At 43.2% G+C, this 15777-nt stretch overlaps 1 protein-coding gene across 1 annotated transcript in view; it reads left to right on the forward strand.

Moving 5' to 3' along the window:
• The window catches only part of bsna (bassoon presynaptic cytomatrix protein a), an 87706-nt gene that overhangs the window by 54091 nt on the left and 17838 nt on the right, over nucleotides 1-15777 (forward strand). Inside the window, 2 exon segments of the mRNA XM_054609851.1 lie at nucleotides 7078-7536; nucleotides 11173-15775. Coding sequence (XP_054465826.1) covers nucleotides 7078-7536; nucleotides 11173-15775 — 5062 coding nt within the window.

Raw genomic sequence — 15777 nt, forward strand, 5'->3', positions numbered from 1 at the left:
ACTCAGACTTGCTGCTTCTTTGTGGTCGGGCTATTTTAGGCATATGATTGAACTTGATGCAGACTTTAATTGTCCCTCTGACGCTTTCATCATATTATTTTTTTTGTTTTTGTTTGTCTTCGCCCTATGTAAAGCGTCTTTGGGTATCTAGAAAAGTATTATTATTATTATTATTATTATTATTATTATGACGCTTAAAGTCGTAGTTTTGGCTAATGTCAGAATTCATCATCACGGCAGCTATGAATACACAACATACTGTAGCAATTGAGATCCTCCTACACGCAGTACGAGCAGAGGGAGGAGGGCAGATCAACCTCATCTGGGTTTTATATCGGCTCTGTGAAGAATTGATGCTCAGCCAGCCAGAGACAGAAAATAGGAAGGTAGTGAAAGAGGTGACGGTAAAATGTGGGCAATAAAACATAATGTGTACGCATTAACACAAACAGACACATACATCCTCATGCCCACTCCTCTTGCCTCTCACCGCAAGGCTAATTAATTAAAGAGGCTCCATTGTGGTGATGAAATGAGGAGAGGAGATTTTTGAATATCTGTGAAATGGAAATGAAACCTGTTTTGGTTACATAACCAAATCTTAGTGTCAGTCCTCTCTTCCCTCCTCCCATCCTCCATCCTCCCTCTCTCTTTCTCAGCTTCCTTTCCTCTTCTTCTAACTCCTTTCTTACTCTCCACCTCTAATTTATATCATACTTATTCACTCCTTCACTGGTTTTGCACTCCTATAATTCCTTCCCTTCTATCTTTCATCCCCTAGCGTCTCTCCCTTCTCCTCCGCTATACATCCTCCCTTTCTTTGATTTTCTTCTTCATTTTTTCTTCCTCTCCTCCCTTTTCTCCTTTTTATTTTGTTCACTTCTTTCTCCAGTCCTCGAGCTTCATTTCTCTTCTTTATCCTCCACTTCCTCCACTGCTGTTGTTGCTCTAATCTAAATTCTTCACCTCCTCCTTATTTTACGTTTCCCTCCTGCTTTGAATGCCTCTGCTCCTCTCCTCTCTTCCTCTTATTCTCTTTATCCCTGCCTCTCCTCCTTTTTACAGTGCAAAAGGTATTAGATGAAACCATCCACCTTAAATCCAACCATTGTGTGTGTGTGTGTGTGTGTGTGTGTGTGTGTGTGTGTGTGTGTGTGTGTGTGTGTGTGTGTGTGTGTGTGTGTGTGTGTGTGTGTGTGTGTGTGTGTGTGTGTGTGTGTGTGTGTGTGTGCTTATCAACAGAATTAGTGCCTTTAATTTCACAAATGTCACTTCTGCTTCTTACAGTTAGATCCCTGGCTGGTTCTCCCATAGGACAAACAAATTGTGTGTCTGCAATGAGCGCGTGTGTTATATATGTGTGTGTGTATGTGTGTGCTGTGTTTTATACATGTTCGTGTGTCGCTGCATATGTCTGTGTGCACAGGCCAAGATTTAATCCTGTAACAGCAGTTGCGAGTCCATATTGCTCCCTCTTCCTCCCTTTCTTCAAATCCAATCAACAGATGTTGAGAAGATCTTCTACTTAAGTGGAAGTACCAATACAACATTGTAAAACAAATTACTCAAGGTATTAAAAGTCCTCACAGAATAAATGGCCTCTGTGACTAAGATAATGTCATTTAAATAATAGATTCCTAATACTAATGCAGCGATGTGTAAGCAACATTGTGCTGCTGCCTCCTTCATCCACTTTATAAACTGCAGGTTAGTCCAGTGGTTCCCTAAGTAGAGGTCTGGACCCCTCTGAAGGCTCATAAGATAAATCTGAGGGGTAGAGAGATGATAATTGGGGGAAGAAAATAGAGAAGAATAGAAAGCCAAAGAGGACGGAAATTAAAAATGTGTCTCAATGGACAAAAGTAGAGAGAGGAAACGAAAATGTTAAGTTGAGATGAAGCTCAAGATAGAGAAAATAGCAGAAGGATTTAAGTTGATGTGGGTGAGTTCAAATGAAATCTGCTCTTTGTTGTCATGTAAAAGTGAGTCTCCTCACGTCAGGTGACTGATGCAAGCTGTGCACTGAGCGATGAAACCTGACACCAAAACTCACTCAGGTGTCGTTTGGGTTCAAAACTGTTGAAAAATAATAAGCAATTAGGCAGGAAACCAGGAAGCAACCATGAGGAGGTGGAAGTCAGTCACAAATGATATGTGCAAAAACTCAGTCTCCTCTCATTCTTACATGGTTGATGTCAAGTCCTAAATCTTTTGTTTTTCATTTTAAATGGGAGGCTTCATAAAGACAGTTTGAAGACATCTCGTTAACTTCTAGTCTGTCACACACTGCGCTCAACTCTTTCCCCCAGGAAATCCAGCATCCTGTCAAATTATGGTTAGTGTCAACATAAAGAGGAAAGGATTCTAACAGATGTATCTGGAAATTCACAAATGTTCATACTGTATCTGCCAAACGTGAACTGACAACATAATTCATTTGTTTTTCGGACAATTGCATGGCCACTGAAGAATGATCAACCTTTTTTCTATTGAACACGTTGAGTCAAAATCACCTTTCTATGGCTTCTGCGCTGTACAAGAACGTAGCACCAGTGGACCAGACTAAGCACCAGTGGACCAGACTAAGCACTGCCAGTGGACATAATCCAGGCAGCAATTACATTTCCTCCAAAACATATTAGAAGAATGTTTTAGTACATAAGAAACTTTCATCATCGTCATCATCTTCACCTGTCCACTTCAACACCTCCTCATGGCTCTTTGTCCATCTCCTCTGCTCCTCTGCTCCCACTTCAAGCCACTTAAATCAGACTCAGCAGGGAGCCACGTTACTGGAGGCTGAGCTGAATCACTGTGTGTACGTGCACGCACTCACATGCCCGTGTGGTTCCACGCACTTCCCCATTTCTCCTCTCCTCCGCCCAGTGGGCTCCTCCTCTACCCCTTGTTCTCTTGCTCCTTCTGCTTGTCATCTCTCTATCCTTCTGGTAAGCCTTCAGCTACACAGGCCTCCTCCATTTTGCACTGACGTGAACCGTGTGACTGTGTGTGTGACTGTGTGTGTGTGTGTGTGTGTGTGTGTGTGTGTGTGTGTGTGTGTGTGTGTGTGTGTGTGTGTGTGTGTGTGTGTGTGTGTGTGTGTGTGTGTGTGCTTGTGTATGTGTAGAGTGCAGCCTAAAGTGGCAGCCAGTGCTAGGGAAGTGTGCGCTTGAGCAGAACAATGGCATTCTGGGTAAAAATAGCCCTGGCTCTGTTGGAAGGAGAGAAAAGGAGATGGAGGGTGACAGTGGAGAGAGAGGAGAGGGAGGGGAAGGATATAAGTTTAATGACCGTGTAGTGAAGAGAGAATAAGGAAACTGCAGGTGCAAATGTGTGAAACACACATAAAGAGAAAGAGAAGGAGTCACACTAGAAGTGAAGTGAAACTGAGAGAAGCTTTGGCAGAAGAGAAGTATTCTAGTCTGTATTTTAAATGGAGGAGTACCATGGCTTGGTGTGGTTGCCATGGAGTCTAATCAGATTTTTCCATTATTAATATACAGTAGAAATCTGTACCTGTGTGCATTATCACAAAAGATCCCAGAAAATGAAACCAACTGACATTTCTTCTAGTGCCACATTATATTATTATCATATTTTTGGTTTACCTGACTAACTGTGTAAATCAGCTTGAGGAAGCACCTTCTTTGGCGTAACCTCGGTTTCTCCAAAGGTGGATAAGGATTTAAGCAGCACATCTACATAATCCTGTAGTAGTAGTAGTAGTAGTAGTAGTAGTAGTAGTAGTAGTAGTAGTAGTAGTAGTAGTAGTAGTTAGTAGAGTAGTAGTAAAAAGTAGTAGTAGTAGTAGTAGTAATAGTAGTAGTAGTAGTAGAAGTATTTAAAGAATTCCCTACAGAGAGGGAAAATAAGGCAATACCACAACACAAACATTCCCTACAGAGGAGATGAGGTTTCCCTCAATGTCAAATATGTCTCCTTCATTAATGGTGTAACGAAGTGGTGAGTTATTGACACACATTTGTCATAAATCAAATTAATTGGAAGAAGTGGAAGATAAATAAAAATTGATCCATTGCTTTCTTATAAAAAAATTAAAAAAGCAGAAAACGAGAAGAAATGCAAACTGTGAGAGGAAGAATTTCTTGATAAACAGAGAGAGAGAGACCTGGAAGGTAAAGTCAAAATACAATACAGAACAATAAAATGTAACACTGAACAGAGTTTGAAAGGCGTCGCATTCAGACAGAAAGAGAGAGAGAGAGAGAGAGAGAGAGAGAGAGAGAGAGAGAGAGAGAGAGAGAGAGAGAGAGAGTCAGTCTGAATGCAGGATTAAAACTGACGGAGCATTTTAGTGAACGTTATTGACGGGAGGAGAAAAGGCCAGAATGTTTGTGCTATGTAGGTTAAGTGGTGAAGCGATGGGCTACTCTGTTGGACAACACACACACACACACACACACACACACACACACACACACACACACACACACACACACACACACACACACACACACACACACACACACACACACACGTGATTTGATCTGTAGGACTCAATGTACTCGCTCTGGTAAAAGGAGGAATTAGTTCACTTAAAAATGATTCAACAGTCAAAGGCATCTACTGTACAGTGCGCTGCTAAAGGGGGTGCACACACACACACACACACACACACACACACACACACACACACACACACACACACACACACACACACACACACACACACACACACAGTAGTATACAATAGCTAAAGGAGTAGTTGAGACATTTTCCATTGCAATGTGTGATGTATGATAAGGGAAGGCCTCATTGTGCTATTGGCTAAGTGAGTAGAGTACTGAATAGAGTAATGCACAGTACAAAACACACACTCACACACACACACACACACAATGTGCTCATACAGAGTGCTGCTTCTTTGGAGGTATAGCTGCACACAGTTCCACTCACATGCTCAGCCTCTTACAGTCGGCTACCTCATTTAATATACAACCAGGAGCAGAGAAAAGTCTTTAAAGGCCACAATATTCAGGATGTTCAGTGATATTTCACCTGGATAATCAATTAGATATCCATTCCTTTCAATATTATCCACTTGATATTAGTGTTGAAACATGCCAGACATTTGCTGCTTCCAGCTTCTCAAATGGTTGTTACTTTTTTTTCCTATCATTCTTAAAAAGACCAGCACACTCAAATGAAGTCTGGTCTGCAGATCAGATTTGCTAAAATGTTTTGACACTCTAATCCGTTGTTTGTTCCACTTTTGAAGGTGACTGTTTAAATGTGTGATGCTGAGATCATTTGGAATAAGACGTTGAAAGGCATGTTTGGTTTTAGCGATGGCTTTAAAGAGAGGAGCAGAAAATAGCCCTGCGTGTCGAAGTAAAATTAAACATCTTTCTGGGGAGAAGCTTTTAGTTTTGTATTCATTTGATCATAGTCAAATAAATGAGAAAAGAAACATCATTATTATTGATTGTTATCACTTGTGTACCTGTGTCCTTCCCCTTTCTACTGAATGATGAATGGATAAGGCAATGAGTGAACATGTATGTTTCATTAAAACGTTGGGCAGTCTTGAAAAGAGGCCTCGTTAGAGAGTGATGCAGAACAGGGTTGATATAGTTTTATATGCATGCAGATGTTTTACTGAACAATGAATTCCCTGGTGGTACATAACGGTGGCTAAAAGTACTAGCACTCAATCCAAAGCGCCGTTAAGAGTCTCTTGCATGACACTTAATAACCCAAGTCCCAAAGGGATTCGGAGAAAGAGAGAGATGCAGGGGGTAGATAAAAAGAGAGGCGATAGAAAAGACAGAGGGGGGGAGAGGAGGGGAGTTAGGGAGAGGATTGGTGAGTTTTGTGTGGAGAGGATTTGATGAGTGGGTGGAAAAGAAGAGAGACGGGAGATAAGTGTTCGGTAGGGAGGGCTGCATCTGTTAGTTATTTATTGCATGAGTAATATAGCCGATGTTTGGTCCAAAACAACTTCAGTTCCTCTCCAGGATAGACAGAGAGAGAGGGGACACAGAAGGTGTTTACTGTAGAGATACTGCAGTATTAATGAGTATGGAATAATACATATGAGATCAACAAAATTAGAGCTCCTCGTTTTTAAGGAATTGTATCTTCATTTAAACTGCCACTCCTGTAGCTTTTCTTTTTGTCCTTTGTAGAGATCACCTGTCAATCAAACACAGTAGGCTGGACAGTGACATTTATTTAGTCTTTTAGCCATTGTTGCTGTCGATGCTCCCGTTACGTCAGTTCTCTTCTGCTTCTATTGTTTGTTTGTTTTATTCTAGAAAGTACGAGCCAACAATGCGTGCACACCAGCTAATGGGAAACAAGTTAGAGTAGAGGCGAAAGATACATCGTGTGTGTGTGTGTGTGTGTGTGTGTGTGTGTGTGTGTGTGTGTGTGTGTGTGTGTGTGTGTGTGTGTGTGTGTGTGTGTGTGTGTGTGTGTGTGTGTGTGTGTGTGTGTGTGTCTAATTTTGCATCAGTCAGTCTCACACTGCAACAAGTGAGTGGATCCGATGCAGTGGAAATAGGGTGTAACTGTCACTGTGACTTGGCCTTTTCGAAACGTACGTCATCTTAACTTAGCCCGCTGCAGCTGTGACAGTTCTGTCTGGAAATAAGATTACCAAAGTGTGTACAGTTTATTCAGTTATGTGTGTGTGTGTGTGTGTGTGTGTGTGTGTGTGTGTGTGTGTGTGTGTGTGTGTGTGTGTGTGTGTGTGTGTGTGTGTGTGTGTGTGTGTGTGTGTGCCGCTGTCTCTGCAGTCTACTGTCTAAGTGGGATGGACATATTCAACGTTAGGAATATTAATCAGTGCATTAATCCGTCAATCTTATTTAACATGAGAAGCAGAATGACAACACATCATTTCAGTAGAGGAGTAGTTGATGAAGGACAGGAGGTTAAATGGCATTTAAGTCACACGTACAAAACACAGGCTTACTTTGGAGCTGCCCGGTGTTGCAGTCCTTACTGTTTGCTGTTGCCATTTTATAGATATAATGCAATAAAAACATTTCTGTACTTTTGTGAAAAATAAGCTGATGTTCTATTCTATTTTTTTCTTCTTCTGTGTTTTAGAAAAAGGAGTGGTTATGTCTCAACTGCCAGACCCAGCGGCTGCTGTCCGGAGGTGGTCTCGACGATCCTCCACTTCCTGTTCCTCATCCGTCTCCCAAGCACCAGCCAATGGGCTCGCCCCGTCACCAGGTGCCAGCCAGTCAGCAAAGCCCTCTCCACAAACCCGCCAATCAGCAGGGGCCCAGGCCAGCCCAGCCCCAGACGCAGAAAGCGCAGGCGGGAACTGGTGGTACTGGACCGTTTGCGCCCAATGCTGCCAAACAACCGACCGACTCCAAGACCACGACACCAGCTACGGCACCAGGATCTACCACAGAGACCCAGAAACAGCCAAAGCCCGCTGAGGAGAAACCCAAAACCGAGCCTGAGAACCAAACTGCCAAAGACGCCAAATCCTCCCAGAGGAAAGGAGAGCAGATCACACCCATCAAGGAAATGAAGAAGTCCAGGCACTATGACGTAAGTCTGACTTCTTTCTGTAACATTGCTTTAGTCCGGTATACTACTCTGTATGTTAAGCTATGGTAAAGGACCAAAAGTTGACACTGATGGTAAAATGTTAATACGGCTTGAGAAAAGTGAACCAAATGAATAGTTGAAAAATAAACTTTTATTCTTCGGGAACCATAGTGCAACATACAGGCCTATGTACCAAAAATGGCTATTGTTGCGTGACCTTTTTAACCTTTAGAGCATGTATGCAGGTTAAGTTATGTGAGTATGCATGGCTGTCTCATAGTGGACCTGCTTCATATTCATACATTTTTTCATCAACCTTAATGAGCTAAATGGAGTCTACAGGATTTGCCGATGTTGGACCTCCAATAACCTCACATTCCTCACAGCCAAAAATGAGGAAATAGTCAATGGTAACAGGGAGAAAGTAAACAGGGAACAGTTTCGTTTTGTCAGCACTGTTGCAGGCAGCTGGGCAAAGGCAGGACCTAACCAGATGGCTTTCTTTAGAGTTCAAAGAGCCGAAGTCAGGCTCCTCTTCCCACATTAGCTAGCCTCTGGTCCCCTAGCTTCTCCAACCCAACAAGCTTTCTGCTGGACAGTTTCTCTCATTGTTTCTGAAAAGCTGAAAAAATCTAAGATGATTACAATTATTCTAGTACACTGGATCGTCAAATGTGAACACTTTGTAAATCAAGGAGAAACGCTTACATTTTTTGTAAGCATTTGGGACGCTTTCAAGGTCTCATGGGAGTTGTAGTTGGAAAAAATATTTTTAGTTGACACAGAGGCCGAGCTAGCAGTTGCTAGGAGCAGTTTACTGTTGTTATTTCTGTAACAGCTGTGTCACTCTCATCCATGCTTCCTGCCATGTTTCTGTTGCTATTTTTCATGAATGTAGCAAAGTAGCTTGCTTTGAAGCGATGACATCCCCATTCTTAATTCCACTAAGCTCTGACTGGTCAGTTGTTTCTCCAACTGGTGGAAACAGCCATCAGTGAGCACAACACCAGTTTGAATTGCTAAATCAAACTGTGGTCTAAGATTTGGTGGTCTGAAACCAAGCTAAGGCTTAGCAGGAGGATGGACAAACTGCAGGTCTCTGCTCTCTAAAAACACAGACTCAGGATTTAAACAAAAGTAATGCATGTGATAAATGAACCATGTGACCAGTGGACTTCAGAAGTTTGTGTTGTCTGACGACTGAGAGATGGATATTAAGTGTTTACACCATGGATCCTTCCATCGACCAGCTGCCTGTTGCTACATTAGATTTCCTCCAACGTTCCCTTCAAGGTTTTGACTGCTGTGTTTAGAATCCAGATGTAAGTAAATTAATGAAGGTGGCATCTTGAGGTCATTCATGCTACTGTTAATATAGCCTATATGACATATTTGGGATGACTTATGCTCCAAGATGAGCACTTGTAAAGAATCATAAAGGTCACTTTAAATAGATCGGTGAGATTACGTTAGTTTGGCATTAAGTGGGCTAAATAACACAGTGAGTAAATGCAGCACCAAGCCAAACTTATTGGTTATGAGAACTCTTTTAAAAGACGTCTTGCTGGACTCTGTTTTCTCCCTGTAAAGTAAAAAAAGTATGTCCTAAGTAAGAAAGTACCAGTTTATTTGAAGTGTATGTTTTCAGCACAAATTATTTTCTTAGGAATATTTTAGATCTTCTGCATATTTCTGAGATACTGCATGCTCATATAAATGTAGTACAATTTCGTAACTGGTCATTGATCCATAAAATACTTTAAAGTTGTTGTCTTCTTAAGTTGAAATGGAAAGCAAAACACAGTTGCAATACAATGTGCTACTGCTTATATGACTTTGTTTGTTTCCTTTATTTTCAGTAACATTTAACCCAGTTTTTTAGATCGAGACATTTTATTCATAATTACAGTGACAAGTGGGATGCCTCAAGGTTTAAAGTGTCACAGAGATCCTTTATGTATTAACAATGGAATGTGAAGGTTGGGGGTTTAATTACATCACCATTTTAGGAAACACATTTCCACATTTATTGTATTTGCCCAGTGAGTTTTTGGCGTGCTCTATTTAAATGATCTAAGCTGACAAATGAAAACATTTGTTCCTGTGCTTGTGTACTTCTCTGTAGCATTTCTGGCTTCCCTAATCATTTAGAGTCAACTCTTGAACTGGTTTAAGCTTTTTTTTTCTTGCACTTCTTGTAGAAAATGTCTCTATGTATAAATATGGCCATATCATTTCATGTGAATTATATGTCTATTCAGTTTGGTGATCCCATAACACAGTTTTCCTTTATTATACAACAAAGTGAAGATGACAATGACCTGTGCAAAACACTGTGTAATTACCGTCACAAAATACAGTTATGTTATGACACTACTAGATTTTCTATGGAGCCTTGTTTATTAAAACTTTAAGTTGAACCAGTTACTTTCTCCTATAGTGTTGGACGTCCGTGGCTGTTTGGAAAGCATGTCACTAATTTCTTCCACACAGAATGCTGAGGCTGCAAGTAGCAGTGTTGACTACCTTGGGAAGGGGGCTTGAGAGTCAGAGAGAAACACAGAGGGAGTGATATAATGCCTTTTCTTATTCAGCGCCAGCTATCGCTCCTGCTGAAATATTTATAAAGATTGGCTGCTTTGGGCCTTTTCAAAAGCAAAGCAGACCTCCCTCATCTAGGGAGCTGCTATGAATTTAAAGTGCAGAGAACTTAAAGTAAACCATCCTCTGAAGTATTGTAACCATCGTAGGGTGTTTTCTAGAAACACATTTCCATAGTTTGTTTTTATCTATTTTGTATTCTGTCCTCCATCTGCCTTTCATTCACCAGGTTAGTCCCTTTGAGATTATGATTTGGCATGTTATTAACAGACATCTGAGGCAGAGCCATTGATGAACGGGTTTTGAATAGATTTTATGTTCCAGTCATGATAACTTCACAATCGCTCATCATCACAAAACTGAGATTTTCTCATATATTCTAATGAACAACTCTTGTTTAAAAATTGTGATTTCTGTAATAGGAATTTAGGTTTAATAGGAACCAAATCAGTTGTTACTGAATACTGTTTTGCACTTAAATATTTTTAAGCTAAGACTTCTCAATGGAATTCCCTGAATACAATTTATAGTGCTATACAACTGTATAGCAAGAGATGCTTTTTATAGCCCTGCAAACTTTAAAACCTATGAAGAGAATCCTATTTTCATGCATTCTTATAAGTATATAAATATAACACTTCATTACTTGGTTGCTAATCCTCCTTTTTATAAAAAGCTGAGGACTAAAGTTTTTATAAAGCAGAATGATGACATATTTGAAAAACGTAACACCATGGAAATATCTTTTTGTCTGTCTTTAAATCGATAAATCTATTTTCCATATTAAACAGGCAATGATGAGATTTATCACTAAAATAAATATTACATCTGCAGATACATTTTTGAATTAGACAGTAACCATTCATTTTATATCCATAAATCAGAATCTAAATATATGTGGGCCTAAATTGTATACATACCAATGTGCTTATCCAGAATCAAAACCTTCTCACACTTTGCCAAAATTGTTACTTAAATTAAAAACCCTAATATCCCCAACTCTAATACTTTCTTGTTTCCTTCTTCCCTCTTTAGGATACTAAAAACAACAGCACCCATGACTTGTCACGCAGCCCTCAGAGCCTCAGTGACACCGGCTACTCCTCTGATGGCATCTCCAGCTCCCACAGTGAAATCACAGGTCTAATCCAAGAGGAGGAGATGAAACTGAGTGAGAGGGGGATCAGTGGGCGAGGTTCCCCACCAAGCCCTTCTGAAATCACCAAGCTAGAAAGCTCCATGAGGCCTTTGCTGGAGAAGAGCCTTTCTGAAGATAAGGGTGACCGAAGGGGGAGGAAGCACAGAGACAGAGACTTGGATGACAGAGGGAAGCAGCGCCCACGCTCCTTGTCAATCCCACCAGATTCATACGACTCTGATGAGGAACTAGAAGATATACTAGAGGAAGAGGAAGATGCAGGAGACTGGGAGGGTAAGCGGAAGGAAGGGAAGGAGGAGAAGAAGGAGAAGAAAAAGAAGGAAAAAGAGGCTGAGCCCACTGAGATGACAGATGAGGAGTTCATGAGGAGACAAATATTGGAGATGAGCGCTGATGAAGATATTGAGGAGGAGGAGGAGGAGGAAGAGATGGAGGAAGAGGAAGATGACGAAGATGAAGGATATGGCTACCAGAAACCCAAGAAAAGCCACCACAAACACACAACCTCTGACTCAGGGAAAGAGAAAAGACGTCTTCAGCACCACTCCAGCAGCTTTGAGGAGGAAACTAAGAGCTCAACCGATGTTTATAAAGGCTCAGTGGAGGAGGGTGAGGAAGATATGATGGCATCACAAGGAGGCTTGAGGCGCTTCAAAACCATTGAACTCAATAACACTAGTAGCTACAGCCGAGACATGGAGCTGGGCAATGAAAATGACTTGAGCCTTGATCGGGAACCAGAGTTAGAGATGGAGAGCCTAACAGGATCTCCAGAGGAGCGTTCTCGAGGTGACTACTCCTCCACTCTGCCAGCAACTTCGTCCTCATATGGCTCAGGCCAGTCACCTACTTCGATCTCATCAATGGAGGAGGACAGTGACAGTAGCCCCAGCAGGAGGCAAAGGCTGGAAGAGGCCAAGCAACAGAGGAAAGCACGCCACCGCTCCCATGGCCCTCTCCTTCCCACCATTGAAGACTCTTCAGAAGAGGATGAGCTGAGGGAGGAAGAGGAACTTCTGAGAGAGCAGGAGAAGATGAGGGAGGTGGAACAACAGAGAATAAGGAGCACAGCACGTAAGACCAAGAGGGATAAGGAGGAGTTAAGGGCTCAGAGGCGCAGGGAGAGGTCCAAGACACCACCTAGCAATCTCTCACCCATTGAAGATGCTTCTCCAACAGAAGAGCTGAGACAAGCTGCAGAAATGGAAGAGCTCCATCGTTCTTCTGCTTCTGAATATTCCCCTCAGAGTCTGGACTCAGAGGCTGAGGGATACGAGTCCAAACTTTACAAGTCAGGCAGTGAATACAACCTGCCTACCTTTATGTCTCTCTACTCGCCAATAGAGAAATCATCAACTACAACAACCACCACAGCTCCATCTTCAACTTCCAAACCGCTGAAGAGCGCTGAGGAGGTTTATGAGGAGATGATGAGGAAGGCAGAGATGCTTCAGAAACAACAGCAGCAACAGCAGCAACATGGAAGACATGGGCAGTACTACGAGGAGGATGTTAATGGACAAGGTTATGATGACGAGGATGAATTTGAACAAGATCAAGCAGGATATGATAATGAGGCAGTAGAGACAGAAACAGATATTTACGAGGAGATACGACAAACATCTCAGAACATCACCAAGATGCAGCAGGCCACTGATGAGCAAGTAGAGATTGAGATTGAGAGCTCCTACTCAGACAAACAGCTCCTAGACACAGGCTCAGCCTTTGCTAAGCTACTGGAGCAGAGCAATGCTCTACTCACTCCAGGGACCAGCCCCACCCAGATCTCAGCTCCTGTCTCCTTTGCTGAGACTGGAGGACGGATTCCTGATGTCAGAGTAACACAGCACTTCTCTGCAAAGGACGGACACAAAGACAAGATCAAAAGCCAAGCAGGAAAGAACGGAATAACTCCAACGGTGGCTGCCACCACTATTGCAGCTTATGGAGTATATGCCAGAGATGCAGTAACTATTTCTACGACTAGTACAAGCCACACCATGACGTCTACTCAGTCTGGTATATATGGCCGGCACACGTCAAGTCCTGCCACATCTTCAACTACAGTCTCAAGTGTATGCAGCAAAATTGCAGAGATTACCCAGGCCTACAGTCAAAGAGAAGTGATCACCAGAAGGGTAGGGGAGACCAGGGATGTCCAAGTGCGAGACAGCTCAACATCTTCCACTGAGAGAATTATTGAGCCACGCTCTCCAAAGTATACTACTTACTACAGGAGCACCAGTCCTCCTCTTTCTCCATCACCACCACCACAGAGTCCTACCCGTTCACCTTCCAGAAGGAATACAGCTGAGTTCTCCACACAGACTTTCAATTCAGCATTGCGGATGTCAGAGTCAGCCATCTCTGGGCCTACATCTCCAGTGACAGCGCAGGGAACCCAAACATCACATCGGTCAGTTTCCCCACGGCTCTATCGTCAGCAGTCTTCCCAGGATGTCCCATACTCCCCACCTCCGAGCCCAGCTCGACCAATGACAGTCAACACTGCTACTTCTCCCCTGTCATCGCCTACACGATTTAGCCGCCAATCAACATTTGACAATTACTCCCCATGTGGCAGCCCTCCAGACACGCCACCCTACCAACATACTCCTACACATAGCTTCTATCAAACACAAAGAGTGGAGAAAGTAAATGTGGGAACAAGTATGGTCACCACAGCCAGCACTTACACCAGAGGGTCTATGTCAATGGACAACATCTCCCTCTGTCGAATATCTACAGTCCCAGGTACTTCTAGGGTAGAGCAGGGCCATATGATCCAAGGTGGAAGTGTCGTTGACCTCAGAACAGCAAGCAAACAAGCTCCTATTATCATGACTGACCAGGGAATGGATCTCACCTCCTTGGCCACTGAAAGCAGGAAATACCATGGTGGATCAGAAGGTAGCAGACATTCAACGATTGTACAGCCACTAATTATGAACCTGAACACCCAGGAGATCATCACACCAACCACTGTGAGTGTCACAGTGGCTGCTTCCATGTTCATGACCCAGCCCAAACAGCCTACAATCTATGGTGATCCCCATCAAAACCAAGTGGATTTGGGTCAAGGCATGGGTTCGGCTGTGTGTCTTTCCCAAAACAAGCAACCAACTTCACCTCCAACTGACCCAACAATACCAAAAATTGATGCCAAACTGGAAGACCTCAGTATCCAACAGAGAGAGCTACAAATACAGCAAGAAAAGCTGCAGAAGCAACAACAGCTCCTTGAACACCAGTTGCAGCAGCACCATCAGATGCAACATCAGCAACAACAGGCATCTGCTTTGGCCAGGTACAGCCTTACTGGCCAGATCGCACCTTTACTGAAAAAAGACATGCTAGTCAGTCAGTCTAGCGCTGCCTCAGCAGTGGTCAGTGCTGTATCACCAGTCATTAACCCTGAGCTGTATGGCACTGGTCCTGTTGAGCTGAAAGGGAAGCCCAGTCCTCCTGGTTTGATATCAGGAGGTAAATCACCACATAGCATGGTAGTACAGATGGATGGAGGGCCAGAGCAGGCCAGGGCAATGACTCAGCTGGTGAAGGTAGAAGTAGGACAGGATGCTATGGACCTGACAGGAGGCCAAATTAAACCCGAAAACCAACCAGCTTGCTGTGATGTTGTTTACCGACTTCCATTTGGTGGAAGCTGTGTCGGTGGTGAGAAAGAGGGCATAAGGCCTCCATCTGCCCCTCCTCTCACCTATGAGTCTGACCAAGAAAGACTACCTGAAGGGTACCATGAATATCAAATGGATGAACGTAAGGCCTATACATTACCTTTCCCTGGTAGGCTCCAGCCTTCAATGTCTGATACAAACCTAGCTGAAGCTGGCCTACAGTCCTACCATTCCAAACTAGAACCACACCTCCAAGGCACAGGAGAACTTGCCGTAGATTTAACTGCAATGAAACAGGGTTATGGAGGATTTATGGGGATGCAGTATGGCTCTTATACAGATTTACGGCATGGAGGAGACATAGCCTCCCAAACCCTGCCTATAAGGAGATATAATTCCTTGTCCAACATCAGTTCAGACTATGGCTACTCTCCTCGGGACATTGCTAGCTTCCAAGAAGCTAACTTGGCTCAGTACAGTGCTACGACTGCCAGGGAGATCAGCCGGATGTGTGCAGCTCTCAATTCCATAGAACGATATGGAAGCAACCCAGACTTGATGCAGTTTGGTAGTTTGGGGAGAGGAACAGGGCCTGGGGCTTCAAGACTTGCAGCAGGTCTTGGCATGAGACAGACCCTGCTTTTTGGACTAGATGGGAAGCCAATCTCCCATAGTCAAGCGCTAACCAACCTTATCAATGCCAGGCAGGCCAGTCTCAGAGCCATGTACCCTGCTGCTATTAGGTCCGCTGATGGGATGATCTACTCCACCATTCAGACCCCCATTGCTTCTACACTTCCCATCACAACACAGCCTGCCTCTGTTCTTCGCCCACTACTGAGGGGG

The sequence above is a fragment of the Anoplopoma fimbria genome, chromosome 12 (genome assembly GCF_027596085.1).
Source record: "Anoplopoma fimbria isolate UVic2021 breed Golden Eagle Sablefish chromosome 12, Afim_UVic_2022, whole genome shotgun sequence".
NCBI classification, from domain to species: Eukaryota; Metazoa; Chordata; class Actinopteri; order Perciformes; family Anoplopomatidae; genus Anoplopoma; species Anoplopoma fimbria.